We start from the raw sequence: 21,405 nt of genomic DNA on the forward strand, positions 1-21,405 counted from the left end.
AAATCTAAAAAAGAAAAACACTCCCTATTCACATGCAGTCACTTCATGACACGAAGGGTATGACAAAAAAGCAAGAAGAACACTGCATTACCTTGGCTTCCCTCTGACTCCCTAACATCAGTGTGGGCAATGCACACACTACTAATGGGATAAAATCTTTTTGGAAAGCAAGCTGGGAAAGGGCCAAGTTTGATAAGAGAAACGCAACAACTGTCAAAATGTCAATGTAACGTTTTCTGGACTCCTTCCTCCCCACGGCCCAGCGGTTCCTGTGTGTCCCTATCTTGGAGTACTTTTGGCTGCTGTGTCACTGACCTGACCTCCTCACTTCCCCAAAAGAACTCACAGAAGACTATGGAAAAGGCTTATTTGTGGCCTTCTTTGTTTGGAATGATGGAAAACATGAAAAATGAAAGGCATTCTCTCATGCCTAGAACACCACTGTAATAACAAGGATAATGACCCAACGGAGCTTCAAATTTTTATAGTGCTTTATGCTTTTCCAAAGCATTTTCACATACATTATTGCAATCAACTCAGACAACAACCTTTCGGTTTACAACTGAGAAAGTAGAAATCATGAGGACCCTGTTCAAGATCATACAGTCAGGTAGTGGGACAACCGGGGCTAGAACCCAGATTGCATGATTGGTCCAGCATCTCCAACAGATCATCACCTAGCTGGCTGTCCTGTGGTCATGCTCTCTGACGTCTCTGACCTCTCACTCACACTCCATACTGAGGTCACTTGTCCATCAGCCCTGACACCTAACCACAGATGTAGATTTCAAAAGGAGAACAAAAGACAAATCCTTCTTTGACAGGTATCTGTGGATATAAAAATAAATGTGGCACTCTTCTTTATTGCCTCTTTATGGGTGTCTTTCACAGATGAAAAAGCCCCATTGGGGAACAGTTCATCAACTTGTTATTTCTATGTACACACAATACTCCTTAGTAAGAGCAGAGCCTTCACACCGGGAAATTATTTGCTAAATATTCCCCACTGTCTCACAGTTTGGCCTGTCGATTTCTCCCAGACATAAACCATCTGGGCTAGTACAAGAAAACACAAGCAAATTCAAAGAGATGTTTCCCAGATGTGCAGAGGACAATGGTCCTCAAGAGTCTATCACAGGGCCAGCTCCGGGCATCTGTATTTCCCAAGACCCTCTTCCAATTGCGTCTCACCATAGCTTGTATATGACTGAAAAGATTTCCAAGAGGTTGACCAGATAGCTGAGGAAAATGCTAAGAAAGGTAGCTGTGAAGCAGCAGTACTAGGGACTTCCTGCAGGTGGCCCCATGCTACGTGGTCACGTAATGGCTTCCGAAGTCCTGCTCACAAAAAGTGGGCTGGGACCCGCTGTCAGGGGTTTCAGAAGGACTTCACAGGCAGGATGCCTTCTTCAGTGTGGCGCTCATTCTTCTCTTGTCCTGGGGGACGTCCAGGCGTACCACTCAGCCTTCTTTGACTTTTGGAAAAACAACCTGCAGAAATCCTGCTCATACCAGTTCTGTCTTGTGAAGAGTCACTGGCTCCAGATGCTTCTGTGGGGAAGTGACTGGGAGAAAAGCTCGTTCCACGACAGGCTTAGAAAAATCTGGAAAAATATTCTGTTGGTGTGCAAACTTCTGAAAAGTAAAAGAGGTAAGTCGAGAAATGAATAATCGGGAAAATGCATTGTTCCCTAAGAGCTGGCTGGCCAGCTCATTCTGGCAGCCTCACTCAGTCTACAAGTGGGCTCCTACTATTTCACTGGCAACTCCAAACTGACCACGGGATGCCCTGACTACAGGCTGGGGCCATTGCAAGCCCCTGCTGTTAGTTACCTGCAAGGAAAATCAATGCCCATAGAGACAGGCATTTGCCAACAAGAAACTAAAGTCACTCAATTTTAATATTGCTCTCCAGTAATTCTAATTATCTTGTGTGCAGAGAACTCTAATGACCAAATCATAAGCTCCTTGAGGGCAGGAGCTATGTCCTATAACCTTTTTATGTCCCCTATCAGTGCCTAGCTTAATGCCTGTACGGTAGGTGCTTACTGGACTGGCTGACATCCAAACTAGCACCCAAGCGATGAGTCCACGGCCAGAGAGGCAAGGATGTAAGTAGAGGGGGCCGGTAAGTGACAAGAACTGGCCCTGGGACAGCTCTTGGGTGAGCTCTGTCCTGTTCCCTAAGTAGGCTGTCCTTCCTGATGCTACTGGGACACATGGGACAGACCGCTTCCTAGTGCGTCAGGCCCAGAGCTGGCCTTGCTCCCCTGCAACTTTGGTCAATCCAGGCGTGTGGCCATGCGGAAAGAGGCTCAGGGTCTTGAAGCTGGAGAGCCTGCTACCAACAGTTCAAGGGCATGTCAAGGACACTTAAGCACCCCAGGACACTCCCTGTATATGCCCCACTATCCTGACTTCTCGGGGTTAATTCTCAAGGAGTGGGTGGAAATTCCGAAAATGGAAGAGGCGAGAACCCCACCAGGGGGAAACAGTTCGAGGTCAAGAGAAGGAGGCTGGTCTACCACCGTGGCTACACGGGCTCACAAGCCTACGGCAAGAGTGGTGCCTTTGCCCCAGGATGGTGGAAGGTGGGTGCTGCACTCTCCACCACTGGCCCCACCCGGGCCTCCTCAAACCTCCCTCGCACACCTTACTTTGTTTTCTCTTCGCAGTGCTCTGCGCAGAGCAAGCAGACTGAAAACAAGCCCGGCGCTTCCCGCAATGAGCTCACAGTGAGGGCGCCTCGGCAAGTGCAAGGTTCAGGGAAGGACATCTCTCGCCACCATTAAATGATTCACGCTGTCTACAAAATATATTCGGATTGGTGCCCCAGGTGATCTTTTCATCATAATCGGTGTTTTTAAAAAGATACTCACACAAGTGAAAATAATGAGTGTTAAGTAGAAGACAACCAGCGCCAACAGCAGTACAATCTCAGCTCGGTATTTCTGAAAAGTCTCTTCTTTGCGTTCCTTAGGGCATCCTTAAGAAAAACAAAACAAAACATGAGGAACATGTGAGGCCGTTTAACAGGACTTTGCGACCATGATAAAAAGCTAAGAATGCTTTGCGCCGGCTTTTTTCGCGTCCTGCTTGTCTCCCACTCCTAAGTCCCCGTCTGGGCCATCGGGAACACGAGCGCGAGGGACAGCGGTGACCGTGGCAGCTGGCGCTCACTCGCACCTGTGCCTGGCCGTGTGCAGCCGGCCTGGCCTACGGATCTCACTTGATCACTGGAGGCAGGTGTGAGTACCCCCATCTTACAGGTGAAGGGCTCAGGGCGCGGAGAGGCGGAGGGAGTGAGGCCGGGGGCAGAGCCGGGAGTCCGAGGCCAGACTGACCCCGTGGCCCACCTGCCTCCATTTCAGAGGCCCGGCCCTTCCTGGCTTCTATGATGCCTTCACCCTGGGTGACGCACCATTTGTGAATCTGTCCCGTGGAGAATACTAGGTGCTCTACCCGCAGGAGGCCGGGGGATGAAGGAACGAGGCGGGCGAGCTGCCGGGCTACGAGTGAAGAAGTCAGCACGTCTCTATAGAATCCTGAAAGCTCCTCCGCCAAGGCCCGCCGCAAAGGTGGGCAAAGGGGCTCCCAGGGGGCCACCAAAGGCTGTGGCTGCAGCATTTGGGGACACAAAGGCAGAAGGAGCCCAACAGGCCAGGAGCAGACAGAGCAAGCGCGGCTTCTCCTCACTCAGACGTGACATCCAACATGTGCTGAATCTGCTAGAAGGCCCAGGCAGGGGCAGGTGGAGTGCAGATGACTGGGGAGATCCTCCCCTGGGGCCGGGATGGGCCTGGAGATTGCTGGCAACCCCTGAGGCTGGATTCAGCATCTCCTGAGTATTGGCAGGGATGTGTTCCCTCCAGGGTCTGTGACTCGAGAAAAGAAAGGTGGAGAGCCATTTTCCTAACGGTTCCTAACCTTTATCCCGCACTCAGTGTATCCCAGGCATGGGGCTAAGCATTTTAGTGCGATATCCCCCTCAACCGTCACCATAAGCACATGTTGGAGATGCAGTCGCTTCCATTTTAGAGATGCGAGGACTGCGATTTGCTCAAGGTCACACACTAATGAGCAGCATTGCTCCGAGCTGAACCCGATCCCAGAGACTCTGGAGTCTAACCAACTAATTTGCAGGCAACGTGGTCGGGAGAGGAGAGGAGAGGAAAGCAGCTGTTCTCGGTTTTTCGCGGCTCCGCTCCCCACACAACACGCCTCCTCTCTCTGCTCTCCCTCCATCACTCGTGTGAGCGTGAATATTAACACGCAGCCGACCGTGTGCTGGCTACCACGGACACCAGCAGAGAGCGTGCCGTGTCGGATGTAGCAAGTGCATGAAGACCAACAAAGCAGCCTAAGGGGCTCGAGATTGAGAAGGGCATAAGGGGGGGTGTGTGTGTAACAGTGAACCAAATCCAAACACTGAGCCCAGCACAGTGATTCTGTTCTTGTGAAAAAAGGAATATTCTCTTAAGTCAGATTCCTTTTAGATTCCCAATAAAAGGAAAAAGTTGTTATGGTACAAAAATCAGGAAACTCTATGACAACAACAGTTTGTCATTTCAAGCCCCCACCACTAATAAGCGCTAGGCAAAAGTCAAATGCAAGGCATATTTTAAGCTCCATAAAGAAAAAGTATGGGAAAGAAATCCAAAGAGATAATCCTCGTCCTGGAGCTCAATTCTTGGTATTACTGCATAGAGCAAAAATGTGTGTTCTGTCACTGGAACATTATTTTCTCGCTGTGTCCTTTTTCTTCGGCCCTAGTTGAGGTGTTGGGCAAAGTCACCACCAAAATGGGATGGAGATGCTGTTCTCGTGGTAAAAAGGTGGCAACATGACGCAGCCCCCTTAGGTCAGGTTAGAAAGGCCCTATAGTAGCCTGATGTATTCAGGACTATACCCTTTCTCCAAAAATTAGTCTTGGATACTTCCAATTTGCTTCAAAGGACTCTCGTATGAAGAAACAACACCCTGATTAGTGGTTTGGCTACATTTGGCATTTATCTGACTAGGGTAGATCTGTCTTTATTAAGAAGGAAGGAAAAAAGGAAGGAAGGGGGAAGGAGAGAAGAAGAGAAGGAAGCGAGGGAGGGAGGGAGGAAGGAAGGAAAGAAGGGAGGAAGGAAGGAAGGAAGGAGCAGAAAAAGTTCTGACATTCTTGTAGGAGAATTTAGCTTTCAGGCACGGATGCAATCCAAAGCTCCCAGTTAGACTCCAGTTGAGAGGGTTTTAGGGCCTAGTGCAAGTGCACACACATTTTGAAAGGAGGAAACAGGTGCAGCAGGTCACCTCACCTGTCACTTGCAAGGTCACAGTGCCGCTTTGGTTTCTCTGCCCGCCCAGCTCCTCCACGGTGCACCTGTATGTCCCCGTGTGGCAGCGACTAGTGTTTTGGATCTTCAAGTACAGCCCCTCACCGGGGGCCTCCAAGGAGTCTTCCTTCTGCCAGTGGTACTGCAGACCCTCCTGGGGCACCTCAGTCCACTCCTTGCCACCCTCCATCAGCTGTTGAAAAAGAATCACACTGCATCATGCCGTGACAGAGCCTGCAAACACGCCCCCCTCCCCACCCTCCATCCAGGTTCTGCCTCTTGTTTTCATAACATCCATCCTCGGCTGGTTTTTCTAAAACAAAATATTATGCATGTGTGACCTTCAGAGGAGGAGGAGAAAACTTATGAAAATTCTTTCAGGCTCTATCTTTTCTGGAATAAGATCAGGCCTGCATTTTATGATTCTGTGTAGCCCAGCTTCCAGCCTCCACAAAGGACAGAGCGTTGCCGCCAGCAAGAACGACGTGTGGACGAGGGTGACGAGATGAAGTGCATGAATCACACTGAGTCATATTTTGTGGCCGATTGTTCTGTATTAAACGTTCTCTTGTTTTCTTCGGATACCAACTCACCCACTGAATGATCCTCAGTATCTCGGCCCTTTATCTGGAACTGTTCCTAAACTGGAGACTACGGCCCGACGACTCAGCGAAAAGCACGGAGCTGCACGAGCCGTGCCTCCTAGAAATGGGCACCGCGTCCTTCCAAACCCCCGGTAGGCGTGGGGCCGCACGTGACGCCGCAGGCCGGACCGGGCTGACTCTCCAGCGGGGCAGGAAGGCTGTGTGCACACCGTGTGTGTCAGATCATGGGCTGCTCATGCCAAGACGCACGTGGAAGGACACTGACAGCTTCAGTCTTTGTACCCGCACAGAGCAGCCTGACGGCGGGAGACGCCAAATCCAGCCCCGCGCATCTGGCTGGGTCTCTCTCCCTCAACGGTCTTTTTGGTCAAATTGGTGGGGTCTTTGCATCATCTAGTACTCCAAAGATTAGGCAACCGTCTCGTTATTCCCCCAGATAGATGTTTAGTTTGCCTAATGAGCTTGCCCGCCGGTCCTCCACTGAGATGTTTTCAAGCTTCCAAAACCGAGTGACACAAACGGGAAGGCAAGTCACTGTTCTCAGGGCTCGCGGGGGCAGCCCTCGCCCTTGGCCCTATGGCCGGGGACCAGCAGGGAACCCGGGCCTCAGTGGCATTCCCTACCTGTCCCTAGCGTTGGGACAGCACCAACGAGCCATCTCCGGGAAGGATGGAGCGGTCAGCAGCGGTCACCGCCCTGCCTTCACCCCCCTTTCCCTGTGTTTCATCGGGGCTGGCAGCCGGCCAGGGGGAGTCGGCGAGGGGAAATCAGGAACCAAGGAATCGGGGGGGGGGGGCGCCCAGGGAGCCCCAGGCAGCTCAGGGAAGAACACGCACGCACACTGCACACACACCACACACACACACCACACACTCGGCGGCTTCTGCTTCATTTACAACGTGAGGGAATGCACCTGGAGGTCCCCAGAAAGCCAGGGCTCTGGCCTCCCCCACCCCGGTGCTCGTTAGCATTCTGCGGAGCGGGCTGCAGAGACATCTGGTGGCAGATTTACGGCTCCCGCAAGAAACCCCGCTCCGTTCACTGCCGGCACCCGGGGCTGAGACGAAGGGCTTTTCTCAGGCAGAGTCTATGAAAGTAAACCCCATTTCTTGACGGCTCTTCTTGTGTTGAAAGGTTCCTTCCTAAATAATCAAGGATCTACAGACTGCAGCCTTCAGATGTTCAAAAATAAAGCAAAAAAAAAAAAAAAAACCAAGGAGTGCCCAAGGAAACTTAGGGGGGACTCAAGCCATACAACTGATTCTAGAATACATCTAATTTAGCCCAGTTTTCCCCTTTTTAAGCCTAATTAAACCACGAACTGCAGTCTCATCACGTGCTCACGCCCTGCCCCCTTCTCCACGCCTGGCTGAGGGGCTCCTTCCTACCAGAGCTTTTGAGGGGCAGGTGCCCAGGACCCTCCAGGGTCCGTCTGTCCCGAGAGCCGCCCTCACACCTCCACGAGGCCAGTTTGAAGGAACGCAGGCCCAGTGTTTGCTGCCTCCCTGTCTCATCCTGCCTTTCTTCTCTGAATTAACATCCAAATGCGTCAACTCAGATTTATTTCTAATAGATTTCACCAGACCCTGTCTTGCTAGAAATCCTGCATCTGAAAGGACGGAAACTTGGTTGCAACAATCATTTTGAGAGTATCCATCTCCGGTTTTCTCCCTGGGGGCCGCTGGTCCCAGCCAGTGACCCCTCCCCTCAACTCAGAAAGATCCATCTGAAATCAAGATCCAAACCGCGGAGCCCTCTGGAGAGGGTGGAAACAGAACCTATTGCGCTTATTTACAGAAAGGTGGCCCTATTTTCCTGCCGCTGGCAAACCGGCTGGAGTGAGTGTGTGCAGGTGATGAGAATAGGCTGGCGAATGCCTTCCGCCCCACCGCAGAAAAGAATTCACTTTAAAAATCAGCAGTATCAACAGCGAAGGCATTTATTCGATGGTCAAATTTCCACGGGCCCGTGGCAAAACCTCCAGTAGGCCTCTAGTTAGCTTCAAAAGGCAAAACAAAGAACCCCAAAGCAACCTGCAGAATTTTTTTTTTCAAAGATTTTATTTATTTATTTGATAGAGACACAGCGAGAGAGGGAACACAAGCAGGGGGAGTGGGAGAGGGAGAAGCAGGATTCCCGCCGAGCAGGGAGCCCGATGCGGGGCTCGATCCCAGGACCCTGGGATCATGACCTGAGCCGAAGGCAGACGCTTAACGACTGAGCCACCCAGGCGCCCCAACCTGCAGAATTTTGATTTACTGACCCATCACAGCCATCCGTGGGATCATGGCAAATTATCTCAGTTCTCATGGGACCAGCTTCCAATGGCCTCTTCCTGGGTCTTCCTGAAAGGCCCAGAAAACTGAGCGAACTACGGGCTGAACGTGGGAACCCTTGCCCAAGTCACGAGCAGCGGTCTTTGCCTGATGACCAACCACAGCAAAATCTTCTGTGAATTCACACAATGCACTTGGAAATATTTCAGAACACTCCCTCTAGCTTCAAGCTGTAGGTACACACAATGCCTATTCCTCCTTCTTTATGCCATTTCAAGATAGATCTTCTCATGTGACTCCATCTGGGGAGTCTGGGATTTGCCTACAGCTGCAAAAATCATTGTCGATTTTATGTTAACGTTGCATATGCTCAAAATACAAGCAGGTACCAGCAGCACCAAGAGACTCTTTATGCAAAAGTTCAAATCATCAACTTCAGTTCTGTGGCCAAGCAGCTATCAGCTGAGTCCACTGTGGCGAAAAGCAGCACCGTCAAGAACCAAAGGAGAATTTCAGAAAGAGGGAAAAGAAGCAACCAGCAAATGGGCCATCCTCAACTTTGCTTTGTTTTATGAGTTCTTATAAACAGTTGAGCTGGCTCAAAATCAACCACTGGCAGAGAACAGCTCTTTAAACATTCCAAATCTGAAAGTGTTTCATTGCCTCTCTGCAAAAGCATTTTAGGAAATAGTAATTTATAACAAAAGGAACCCTCGGATTCATTCACAGCCAAGCATAATTGATGGGGACTATTTAATGCGTACTTTACAAAGCTAATATTGTAGTGCGCTAAACCACAACACGATTTGGGCAAATTAACTCCTCAAAACACTCATCCCAATTATGTTTTAAAAATCCACGCTCCATGCACTAACTCTTACGCTGACAATTCTATATTTTTGATTGGATTAGAGAAGGGTAAAATACAGGACATCTCATTTTCAGAAGGCCGTGGGACATTTGATTTGTCTCAAGGCCCTCGATGTGACTAAATAATTTAAGTAAGATATTCTTTCTCTAAAATGGAGATTTGACCTTAAGGAAACCACAAGCCCCAAATTAAATAAACTCTTTAATTTGCTGAATGCTAAAGCAAGCAAATACAAGTATGAATTTTAAGGGCAAGTGAATTAAGTGTTTATTTTAGTGATGGATAAATCTGAACTAGAATAAAAGAAATCAAATAAAGAATTAATACGTTTTAAATTGAACCGATATTTCAATCAAAAACCCTGTTATTGCTGGAAGTTATTTTTTTTTCAGTTTAAATAATTTTATCCAAGTACATGCTCACCTTCTAGATTACCATATTTGAATATAAAAGAGCAATAGTTCCATGCCTGTTGCAAAGACAGAATTGTGATCACAAACCTGGAATTCAAATTTATCAGACAGGAAAGAATGTGATAGAAAACTAAAAGAAAAGGAAGAGATTTTTTTGAGGTGCAATATGTGTGTGAAATATGCATTTAAATATTTAATCCAACAATTTGATTAAACGTATTTAAAGGTATGGACTTTATGTATTTAAAGGTGGTATGAAAGTAATCTGATATATTCCAATCACATTGAACAGCTTTTCTTTATTGCATTTCTCATGCACTAACTTTCATGTACCTTGGTTTCTAACTCAATTAAAGTGCCAATATAATCCTCATTCATCATAAAAACAGCTCTTTATAACGTGCAAAATAGTTTGGCTCAGAGGTTGATGTCATAATGAGGGTAGAATGTATGCGCATTAACATCGTTTTTATCTAAGTGTAGTTTTATTGGAAAAATGATTTTCCACTTCGAAATTTACTGGGTCTAACAGACAGAGCTGAATTTATGGCTTCTAAGAGAGTTATGAGTCTGGCAGAGGCAAGCAACGTAATTAAGAGCGCAGGCTTTGGAGTCAAACAGACCTGGAAGCGAAGCCCAGCCCTACGACGGCTAGTTCTACTCTCGGCCAACTGACCCTGCAGCTCCCATCTGCTCTGCGGACACGGGGGGAGTTGTATCTCACGAGGGTGGTGTGAAGACACCGTGATGATGGGCGTGTATCACAGGCCACAGCGTCTGTCCATCACACAGAGAGCCCTAAACGTGTTACTCTTCTCTCTCATTTTCCCAGCCTACATATTTCCCATCCCATTCTAAATAGTTCCCGGCACACTGGAATTATTCAAAAGGCATTTGCTGAGGGAACAAGTAAATTTTAGAGAAAATGTGGGAGTTACAAGGGCACTGGCTTTGGCATCGAAGGCCCAAAGTCCAGATTCACGGTCAGTAAGCTGGGTCGTCTTTGGTAAAGCACCCCATCCCTGAGTCTCATTTCCCCACCTGTGACTCTCTTACCTGCTACTCGGAGCTATTTTAGGTATCAAAAGAGAAAATACATGAAAGTGCAGGGAATGTTGGTCATAGCAGCTGTTGTTATATCTGATAACTTGCCACTCTATCCACGCTCTCGGTTATTCTTTACTGCTGCTAACTTCCCGTTTCCTCCCTGGCAAAGTTGTTCTAGAAGTCCCAACCTCTGCTCTAAAGAGAAATTATTTTCAACCCACAATGTGTCCAAAATATCCACAACATTCTGAATTTTCTAAAGCATCATGATAATAAATGTGGCAAAACCCGCTGGAACTGGGATTTGCCCATTCGTTGTTCACGCCACGCATCCTCCTTCCATTCGCATCTCGTGGGTCCCGCGGGACCTGGAAGGGGCAGTCTTATGAGCGCTGATTCACGTCCTTCAGAGGTCACTACACCTGGTTCTGGAGGAGACACACGTAACTCAGGCCTGACATCTGACCAGAGAGACCGCTCTGATGGCCACATGACCCAATCAAAGCCACTTAAATATAAGCAGACATTTGTCGACAGATTAGAAGAGAGGCACAATCTTTTCCTTTGCACGTGATCCTGAGAGGCTCCGCAAGACTGCAGTTATCAGCCACAGTCTCCCTGCCATGCAGATGGAGGCTGATGATAAAACCAATATGAAGAAAGGAAGAGCTGAGGGACAAAGTCACCAAGCCCTGGGGATATTCATGAACCTCTAAATCCAGCTCTATTTGTTTCCTACTCAGCCATAACAAAGCGCCACAAACTGAGCGACTTAAAATAACACAAATGTATTTTCTCAGAACCCTCGTGCATGGTTGGCGGGAATGCAAACTGGGGCAGCCACTGTGGAAAACAGTATGGAGGTGCCTCGAGAAATTAAAAACAGAACTACCCTATGATCCAGTAATTCCACTACTGGGTATTTACCCAAAGAAGAGGAAAAGGCTAATTTGAAGAGATGTATGCATCCTTATGTTTACTGCAGCATTATTTACAATAGCCAAACTATGGAAGCAGCCCAAATGGCCATCGATAGATGAACGAATAAAGCAGATGTGGTGTGTGTGTACATATACACATACATATACACACACACAATGGAATATTATCAGCCATAAAAAAGAATGAGATTTTGCCATGTGCAACAACAGATAAATCTAGAGGGTATTACGCTAAGTGAAATAAGTCAGAGAAAGACAAATACCATATTCATCTTTTAAGAAACGAATGAACAAAGAAAAAAAGAGACAAAAAACAGACTCAACTCCAGAGAACAAACTGCTGGTTACCAGAGGAAAGGTGGGTGGGGGGACGGGGGAAATAGGTGAAGGGGATGAAGAGCACACTAACCACGATGAACACTGAGTAATGTATAGAACTGTTGAATTGTTATGTTGTACACCGGAAACTAATATGACCCTGTATGATAGCTATACTGGAATTAAAATTTTTAAAATAAAATAAAATAAAATAAAGGGGCGCCTGGGTGGCTCAGTCATTAAGCGTCTGCCTTCGGCTTGGGTCATGATCCCGGGGTCCTGGGATCAAGCCCCGCATCGGGCTCCCTGCTCAGCAGGAAGCCTGCTTCTCCTTCTCCCACTCCCCCTGCTTGCATTCCCTCTCTCTCTGTGTCTCTCTCTGTCAAATAAATAAATAAAATCTTAAAAAGAAATATATTTTCTCACAGTTCTGGAGGCCAAAAGCCCATAAGGGGCTGATAGGGCCATGCTCTCTCTCTGAAGGCTCTAGGGAAAAATCTGTTTCATGCCTCATTCCAGAAGCTTCTGGTGTTTGCCAGCCATCCTTGTCATTCCTTGGCTTGTAGACACATCCCTCCAGTCTCTGCCTCCAACTTCATATGGTGCTCTCCCTGTGTGTCTATGTCTGTATCTGTTTTCTTATAAGGACACTAGCCATTGGATTAGGACCAACCCTAACTCAGTATGATCTCACTTTAAATTGATGACTTCTGCAAAGACCCCATTTCCATATAAGGTCACATTTGCAGATACCAGGGATAATATTTCTGTGGGACATAATTGAACCAGGTATAATTGAAGTGTGAAATAATTTTAAAGTTTCTGTCCTTTCAACTATATAAACCAATATATTCCCTTTACTTTAAGCGAGTTTTGACTGGATTACAACGCTTCGCAACTGAAAGGGTCCTCACTGATAGGGACACCTCGAACTGCTCCATAAATTAATGTGGCATGGAGGGAGCTCTCTCCACATGGTACAGCCTGTAGACCAGCCCTACTTGTCCCCTGGGCTCACATGCTCCCCTCTCCTCAGGGAATGAGACATCCAGGCCTAATCTGATTTAGAACTTTTGTGCTCCAGAACTGACCCAGAGTGTCTGGTCCAAGGTGATTATGAATTGCTTATGGCAACTGGCATCCTGTTTTCTCCTGAGTTTTCCCCACCTGGACCTATAATCCTAACCAACTACCCCTCTTCTGGAATCTATCATCTCTTAGAGATTTGGGACAATAACATGCAGTAGACCAATAGTTGGGTGTTCCACAAAACACCAGGTGATAGAAATAAGCCTTGGGCTCCCTAGTCTGAACAAATACTACATGACCCACACAGGAATTTTAATCAGCTACACCTCAGTGCAAAACCAAAAATCCAAAGTCGGTTTATGGGTGTTCTTTAAATCTTAGGGAAGTACATGGGTCTAGCTTTGAGCTAGGGCTTTTGGTAGAAAATTTGGGATCATCACTGGAGTCACCAGGAAAAGCTTATGCAAACAATTTTAGATGAAGAAACCCTTTTTTAGGTAATGCATCTCTTTTTAGCCCTGCTCTACGCTAGACCTTCCCTTACATCCCTGAGACCTTCTCCTAACTTCCTCTTCTTTGTGTAGTGGTATAACCAAATACAGAACTAAGATAATGTTGTTTCTCACATGACCTAGGTTTCCCCTTTTATTCACGAAAAACAAGTGTTTGATTTCTTTCTGTTTAACCCCCAGCTGTCTTCTTCCTCCCTACACTCTTGCACCCTGCAAGACTGTAGCAACTTTGTTCTGACTTGTCACTGTCCCCAAAATCTCAGTGCTGGCCCGTTCTCAGCTGGCTGAGACTTCTAGAGCCCCTCTGAGGCAGCCACGTGCTGTGTTGCCCACTCGTTTGTAGAACCATGGGACACGACGGGTGGCCAAGAAAGAAGGGAAGGTGAATCTCAGAAATGTGCTGAGGTCTTGGCTGAGTTGACCTGATTGGATTTTGCTGTAGTGAAAGAACAAGGCCCCCCTCTGGGACTCATCTTCCAGGATGAATCAGAGTGGGTCTTTCACCACAAGAAATATGTTCTTCTTTACAAATACGTGTCATTAGGTCATCCTCTTTGCTTAAAAACTTTCAATGACTCCTTGCTGCCAAAAGGAGTTCAAGCCATTATAGTTGGGCATTCAAGGTTCCTCACAACCTGTTTCCAGCCTTCTCTGTAACATCTCCCCGCCCTCTCCTATATAATTCTCCCTTCCAGATCACTGGTCACCCCAGTGGTTCCCCAAAATGCTTGTGGATTCCTTTGTCACACCTTTGCTCAAGATGGTCCTCCGGCAAAATTCCCTGCTGATTTTAAGATGGCCAGCACGAGGCCCAGGACTTGGAACACATTTGGGACTTCAGAAATATTGACTAATGAAAGTGTAAATACAAGAGACCTCTGAAAACCAACTTTATGTCCTTCATGGTTTGACCTAAGGCAAAGCCCACAAAAATGATTCCACCAGGTCAAGTAGCATAGGACTTTCCTTTGATGCTAACACACACACACATTGTTTTCACATTTCAATGTTTAATATAGGAAATGTTTCCTTTCTCTCCTAAATATATGCTCTTAAATCTATCTTACAGCAGATAAAATTCTAGAATCAAGGAAGTCTAGTGAGCGGCACACACTGGCTCCTTCATGGGTCCATCAACGTTTGTGGCCGAACAGATCACATCTGCCCAGACCGTTCATCAACTCCAGTGCCTACTAATTAGGATTCTGCTTTCGCAGGGCTTCTTGCTTTGTGATGCATCATCACACACGACAGTCAAGACAGAAAATACAACTACACTGAAAAGGAGATTCGCAATATACACGGAAGACAGCTTCATAACAAATCAAGAACAAGCAAGATCTGCGTGGTGACTATCCTTGAACTTTGGAAGTTGCTTCATGCAAGCCATTAACTGCCTCTCTGCCAGCCCTGTTGGGCCAGGGGATAGCCCATGATCTGCCACAGCTGGGGGCTTTTCTCACTATTCCAAAATCAAGAGTGACCTCTGAAATCAGTCTTACTTCCCCTTTCTCCCTTCCGTTGGAAATAATCTGAAAAGGGCATTTGTCTTGTGACGAGTCTCTGTCCTCACCCCCACAATATCATCCTAGGTTGACACTATATATCCTCTTTCGTTATGCATCAACATAGGCTTTTGGAACTCCTAGCATGCTACAAGATGGTAGTACATCTCTCTGATAAATAACCACTTGCTATTATTAGTAGCGAACACCACTGTGCTCACACTCCATCCAGTATCATCCTCTCTCTCCAAACTAGTGCAGCTTCTTTAAAGAGACTGTGACCCCACTTACACTCAGCAGGTAGCACAGGAGTAGCCCTTTTTTTTTTTTAAAGATTTTATTTATTTATTTGACAGAGAGAGACAGCGCGAGAGAGGGAACACAAGCAGGGGGAGTAGGAGAGGGAGAAGCAGGCTTCACGCCGAGCAGGGAGCCCGATGCGGGGCTCGATCCCAGGACCCTGGGATCATGACCTGAGCCGAAGGCAGACGCCCAACGACGGAGCCATCCAGGCGCCCAGGAGTAGCCCTTTAATGGATGTGCTTACTCCTGGCAGACATGGGATGATGCTATGCGTTCCGATGCCAAGATGCTTGCAGCCAATGGGAAAAGAGTGCTGGACCAAAGTCTGCTTGCATAATTTCTCAAAATACCTCCCTAAACAACCACAATCAATTCACAACTTTAAATGCTAAATTTAGCTACTATTCTAATGGATATGTGAATGCACATTTCTATTTCTTCTCAACCACCCACCGTGCCTTAACAGGTATGTGCAGGAAAAGATGAGAGGAGGACCCATTGATGGATCCCAGTTAGAATGACACTGGTCCATGGGAAATAAGAGTTGGGTTAACAGGAATCGGGCTATCTCTGCCCACCCTTGGCTCCTCCTATGACCCCCTGTGCATGTCTGTATTAAACCTCCCCCAACCCCCTCTCACTGTGCCTTTGAAACAGAAGATAGAATGGACACTGCTTCTTCCCCACCCGTCCTAATATTACAAACACTAATTGGATGCCCTCTGCTTTGGGTCTTCCCGTAAAAGGCACATGATAAGAAACACATGGTTTAATGGGTCCTTTGGTAATCACTAGTAATCACTGCCAATTGGACAGTGGCAGGATGCCCTATGGTGGGGGTGAACTGAGTGGTACATGGAAATTTAAATTGTGAGTCATTACAACCGTAATTGTGATATGCAGAAGACCTGTGAGAATGTGAATCAATCTGGTGGATGGTAAAAACAAAACAAAACAAAAAACAACAACAACAAGAACAACAACAAACCCACTCCAAGGGACTCTGCTTCCCTTGCCCAGCTCAGAGCCCACAGCTGTGCAGAGTCTGACAAACCACACTAGTGATGATGAGGGAAGTGACGGGAGCAAGACCAGCTGTGGTCATCAGGTTTAAAGTCCTCTTTCATAGCCACCTCTCAGTCCCCGGAAACATTTTACAAGAAAGTGGTGTGGGGAAAAAACGACAAGCTGCTCAATCTTCTGTAAAACCCAAGTATTTCAGTATTTCACCACTGACCTGATTTCCAGAATACTCTATCCACTTTTGTTGTACAAACACAATCAGCACAAAAGTATAATTACTGGGCTGGGAAAGAATAAATATCTACAGAACATGCTGAGACCTGTTAAAAAGCACTTGAAGGAACAATGCATTTCGTTTTCAAGAGATCTGAATCGTTTATCGGCATCACAAGGCTCCCCTCTCCACCGCGACCTGATCACCACTTTCCTCTTTAAAAAAAATAACGACAGCATGATTTTGCAGTGACCCTATTCCATGAACCAACAGAAAAAAAGAAAATGCCAAGAGACCGTCGTCTTTTTTTTTTTTTTTTAACAGGGTTTTGGGACACCTTCAGGGTAAATCACGAAAGAACCATGCTCAATAAACAAGCACATACATTACAGAGTTACATCATCGGCTGACATCCAAGGAGAAGCCAAAGGTTAATTGCTATGGTTTACTGCATCATTCCAAATGACCTTGTCCAAGAAGATTTACCCTGACTACTGTTGGAACTTTAAAGTCTGAAAACCCATCTACTTGTTTCATGAATACTTTTTAATTACTCCCCTGGGAATATTAATATTATTTTCTTCTTTAAATTTGTCTTGGGAAGGGATCATGGTTTCATGCCTGCCCCCCGTTCTTTAGGATAACTAAGTCCCTGCCTGGCCAGACCAAGGACACTTTTATTTTCTTTACCTTAAGTAGCTGAGGTAGAAAACAGAGACATCAAGTTAGGCCTCTGAGCACTCAGTCTGTGGAATCAGACTACTTAGTTCAAATCCCTCCCCCATCATTCAGCCAGCCGTGTAACAGTGAGTGGGGATTCCTTCCCTCCCTGAGACTCAGTTTCCTCATCTGTAAAATGGGAACAGCAGTAGCAGGACTGATCTCTTAAGTCCATTGGAAGGACCGAAACAGATAACATAGGTAAATATTTACCTCAGAGGCTGGCATAGAGTGAGCACTCAAACGATCATGTTTTTACAGTATTTTTGTTTGGGTGCTATTGTTTTTACTACAAGAACCATTTTGGAATTGCGCCGTTCCCTGATCCCACAGTGAATAAAGCGGAAATGAAGTGGGAATAATCACGAACCTACTTTGCTACACAAGACAATGCTCCAAGGCTGCAACAATGTAGCCAGTGCGCGGAACTCACCAAGTGCCAGCCTGGATTCACTGGGCACGTTCGCAATTAGCAGGGCAAACACTGGGTGCTGCGCAGAATACACAAAAACAATGGTGCAGCACGGTCCGGGAAACTGACAGTCTGGTCAGGAGAGGACACACACACACACACACTCACACACACACACACACTGTCCCCTGCTGCCTTGAAACTGACAGTCTGGTCAGGAGAGGACACACACACATACACACACACACACACACACTCACACACACACTGTCCCCTGCGGCCTTGCTAAATGGCCAGATGCAGCTGCAGGTTCTTAACGCATCTTTTTTGGAGGGCAGAAGAAAAGCCTGCGCTCTGAGATTTCCTCTAAGGGCAGATGCTGCAGAGTAAGGCTAGGATATCACACGCACTTGGCTGAAACTAGAGGTGCTGTTGTGGGTAACCTCATGAAAGGAGGTGAGCAAAAGACCAGAGACCGCTTGGCTTGGCAAAGCCGCCAGAACGGCGGTTTTAGCATCCGAAAAGGTTCCAGTTGAGAGGCATCCTTTAAAAAACGCCCCAGAGCAACGCACTTCTCTTACAGGGACGCCGCCCCCCCCCCCCAGATGCCCCCCATGCTGGGCCTCTCGGGACCGCCTGCCGGAGCGCCAAGCAGCAGCGACCAGCGAGGGGCCAGGGGATGGCTGACAGACAACTCCCACCTGGGAAACAAGCCGAAATCATCTCGAACGATCTCTTAGTCCTTCCTCTCCAAGTGCCTATTCCTTCCCTCCCTGCCCCCAAATTCTAGGCATCACAGTCCCCAGACACCAGAAATCATAACTCTGGGGACAGGCCTCCTGTCCGATACCCAAATCTGCCCTAGCTGCTTTCTTCGTGGCCTCCTGGCCACAACCACAGGTGGCCTCCAGAATTCATCCAGATAAGAGGGTCTCTGCGCTTCCAAAGCGGCTTATTTGGATCGTTCATCTCAGGCCACCTTTAGGGGTAGGAAGAGGATTAGGTCCTTGGGGAACAAAATCTAATCTAATCTAATCGCCTGGTACCTAGATGGGGGAGGAGGGGCGAGGTGGGAGGAAAAGAAAGGCGTGCGGGAAGATCGGCGACTTGGAGGCCGGCCGGGGCTACACAGGGTCGCCTGCCCAAGGGAGGTGGTCCCCCGCAGCCTCCAGCGGAGCCGGCCGAGCCTGAGCCCACGTGCATCGCCGCGCTTACCTTGGCCCAGAAGACTTTGTAGGGGCCCTGAGGGTCCACGTGGACGGTGCACGGCAAGTCCACAGCCTCGGAACAAGCCACCTTCACCTCCCGCGTCGCGGGCGCCAGGCTGCAGACTGCAAGAGGGACAGAGAGAGCGGCATGAGCCAGCGAGAAGAGGAGGGGTATCGCCAGGAGTGGCGGCGGGAAAGGCGTCTGGGGCCCTACCGCAGCTCAGGAGCAGGAGCCGGAAGCCGCGCGACATGACTGGGGTCCGCCGGCCTGGGGCGCGCTCGGCGCCGCCGCGCTCTTATACCCGCGCGCACAGGGACTTCCCCGGGCGCCGCCCAGGGGAAATCCCCGGCGGGCGGCCGCAGCGTGGGGCGGCGAGCCCTCCCCCGCGCCTGCTACCCGCGGGGCGCCCCCGCCCCGGCCCCGCCCCCGCGCACGGCCCCGCCCCCGCGCGCCCCGAGGACGCGCGGCGGCGGGGCCGCAGCGATCGCCACCCGCGCGTGACGCGGCGCGCTTGGGCTTTTGCAAACGGCGCCCCGCTGACCCTCCCCGCAAGCGGGAGCGAGGCTCGCCCCGGGGGGGGGGGGCGCGCGGCGGGGAGAGGGGGTGTGTGCTCCTCCCCCCCCCCCCCAGAGGAACCCGGATTCAGAGAGGTGGCGCAGCTTCCCCAGTCGCCCAGCGTCGGGGCGGTGGCGCCAGAGGTGAACTCAGGACTGACTCTTCTCCAGGTTCTACTGTAACCCGAGACTCTTTAGTCTTCCCAGGGAACTCCGCGAGTCTAGTGCGCGGCTCCCTGCCTTCTGGCGTGGGTTATCAGGCCCTCCTGTCGAAATTATCTCAGCCAAAGGAGAGCCTCTCCTATTGAAACACACAGGCACACGGTTTGGGGGCTAAAGACCAAAACAAAACAACACAACAGAAGAAAATAGAAATCACCTTCTAGTCGTCCAGAAGTAACTTCTGTTGACATGTCGGTGTCTCAGCTTGGGTGCGTATCTAGGTATTTTTAATGGGACACTCTACACACTATTTTGTAGCCTACTCTCTTTTAGCTTAATATTTTGCAAGAGTTTCCACATCATTAAAAAATTGCAACGGCTGAATCTCAGATCTGTACCTCTGAAACAAATAATGCAATATATGTTAAAAAAAAAAAAGAAGATAGCAGGAGGGGAAGAATGAAGGGGGGGAAATCCGAGGGGGAGACGAACCATGAGAGACAATGGACTCTGAAAAACAAACTGAGGGTTCTAGAGGGGAGGAGGGTGGGAGGATGGGTTAGCCTGGTGATGGGTATTAAAGAGGGCATGGTCTGCATGGAGCACTGGGTGTTATGCACAAGCAATGAATCATGGAACACTTCATCTAAAACTAATGATGTAATGTATGGTGATTAACATAACAATAAAAAATTTTAAAAAAGATTGCAACAGCATCATGTTGGTGGCTGTAGAATATTCCATCATGCAGTTCCATCATAAATTAGAACCAATTAGATCATGTGAGACATGATCAGTCTAATGTTATAGTTAGTAGACTATCTTTGGTGGTCGTAGGTTGTTTCTTTATTATCAACATTACAAACGGGGGCGCCTGGGTGGCTCAGTTAAGTATCTGCCTTCTGCTCAGGTCATGATCCCAGAGTCCTGGGATGGAGCCCCACATTGGGCTCCCTGCTCAGTGGAGAGCCTGCCTCTCCCTCTCCCACTCCCCCTGCTTGTGTTCCCTCTCTCGCTGTCTCTCTCTGTCAAATAAATAAATAAAATCTTAAAAAAAAAACACACACATTACAAACAGTGCTGTGATTGCTATGATGAACTTCCTTGGAGATAAACCTTTGCTCTAACATTGCCTAACTTTCTTTGAATGAATACCTAGAGGAAATTGTGCTAAGTCAAAAAGAATTTACAATTTTGTTAAATATTGCCAGAATTACCACCATGGAGGTGTTCTCAATCTGTATTCTCACCTGCTGTGTATGAGGGTGCCTGTTTCCCAACACTCTTGCCAACATAAATAGTTATCAAACTTCCACCTTGCCCTTGGAAGAGGTTATAGCAATTGACAGTGTAAGTGCCTTTTGCCCATAACCCTCGCCAACCTAATTTTTTAATTAGGAAATTTTTAGGCATACACGTTCAGAAAATAAAAGTATCAAACACATCTGTATGCAATATATTCTTAATAAAACATCTGTCCCTTGCTAAACCCCATACTTGAGCATTTAAGATTTTTTCCAGTTTGGGCGCCTGGGTGGCTCAGTTGGTTAAGCGACTGCCTTCGGCTCAGGTCATGATCCTGGAGTCCCTGGATCGAGTCTCGCATCGGGCTTCCTGTTCGGCAGGGACTCTACTTTGTCCTCTGACCCTATCCCCTCTCAGGTGTTCTCTCTCTCTCATTCTCTCTCTCTCAAATAAATAAAATCTTTAAAAAAAAAAAAGATTTTTTCCAATTTGTCACTGTGATAAACAATGTTGCCTGAAGCTGGATATGGTCAAATCCTCTGGCCAAGCATTCCCACCACCTTATTAGACATTGATACCTTATCCTCCAAAGTACACGTGCCCATTTATTCTCTCTTCAGCGGGACTTGGCATCATCAGATTTTTTTTTCCATTTTCACCAATCTAATGAGTGTGAAATATCAGATCCTTTTTGTTTAATTTACATGACACTGATTACGGGAGGA

The 21,405-nt window shown here is 47.9% G+C and overlaps 1 protein-coding gene across 2 annotated transcripts; it reads right to left on the reverse strand.

The window, feature by feature from the left end:
- Positions 1–469: 469 nt before the first annotated feature.
- Positions 470–19,091, reverse strand: CD83 (CD83 molecule). 2 transcript variants are annotated; one of them, XM_006736484.3, is made up of 5 exons: positions 18,933–19,091; positions 18,726–18,841; positions 5,304–5,514; positions 2,880–2,986; positions 470–1,632 (listed from the first exon to the last, which is right to left on the reverse strand). In XM_006736484.3, exons 1-5 carry the CDS (start codon positions 18,967–18,969, stop codon positions 1,507–1,509), a joined length of 597 nt encoding a protein of 198 aa, XP_006736547.1. In that variant the 5' UTR covers positions 18,970–19,091; the 3' UTR covers positions 470–1,506. The 2 variants fall into 2 exon arrangements, with proteins under 2 accessions (XP_006736547.1, XP_006736546.1); XM_006736483.3 differs by having other exon boundaries at positions 470–1,635.
- Positions 19,092–21,405: the final 2,314 nt, after the last annotated feature.

The sequence above is a fragment of the Leptonychotes weddellii genome, chromosome 8 (assembly GCF_054177405.1).
Source record: "Leptonychotes weddellii isolate Sample4059 chromosome 8, ASM5417740v2, whole genome shotgun sequence".
In the NCBI taxonomy this organism is placed as follows: Eukaryota; Metazoa; Chordata; class Mammalia; order Carnivora; family Phocidae; genus Leptonychotes; species Leptonychotes weddellii.

Excerpts from the sequence above, each read along its gene's own strand:
- CD83 (XM_006736483.3), bottom strand. The coding sequence starts at position 18,969 with ATGTCGCGCGGCTTCCGGCTCCTGCTCCTGAGCTGCG. Across the intron at positions 2,987-5,303 it reads TGTGACCTTGCAAGTGACAG|GATGCCCTAAGGAACGCAAA; the intron begins GTGAGGTGACCT and ends GTTTTTCTTAAG. Across the intron at positions 1,636-2,879 it reads CACTCATTATTTTCACTTGT|AAGTTTGCACACCAACAGAA; the intron begins GTGAGTATCTTT and ends TTTACTTTTCAG.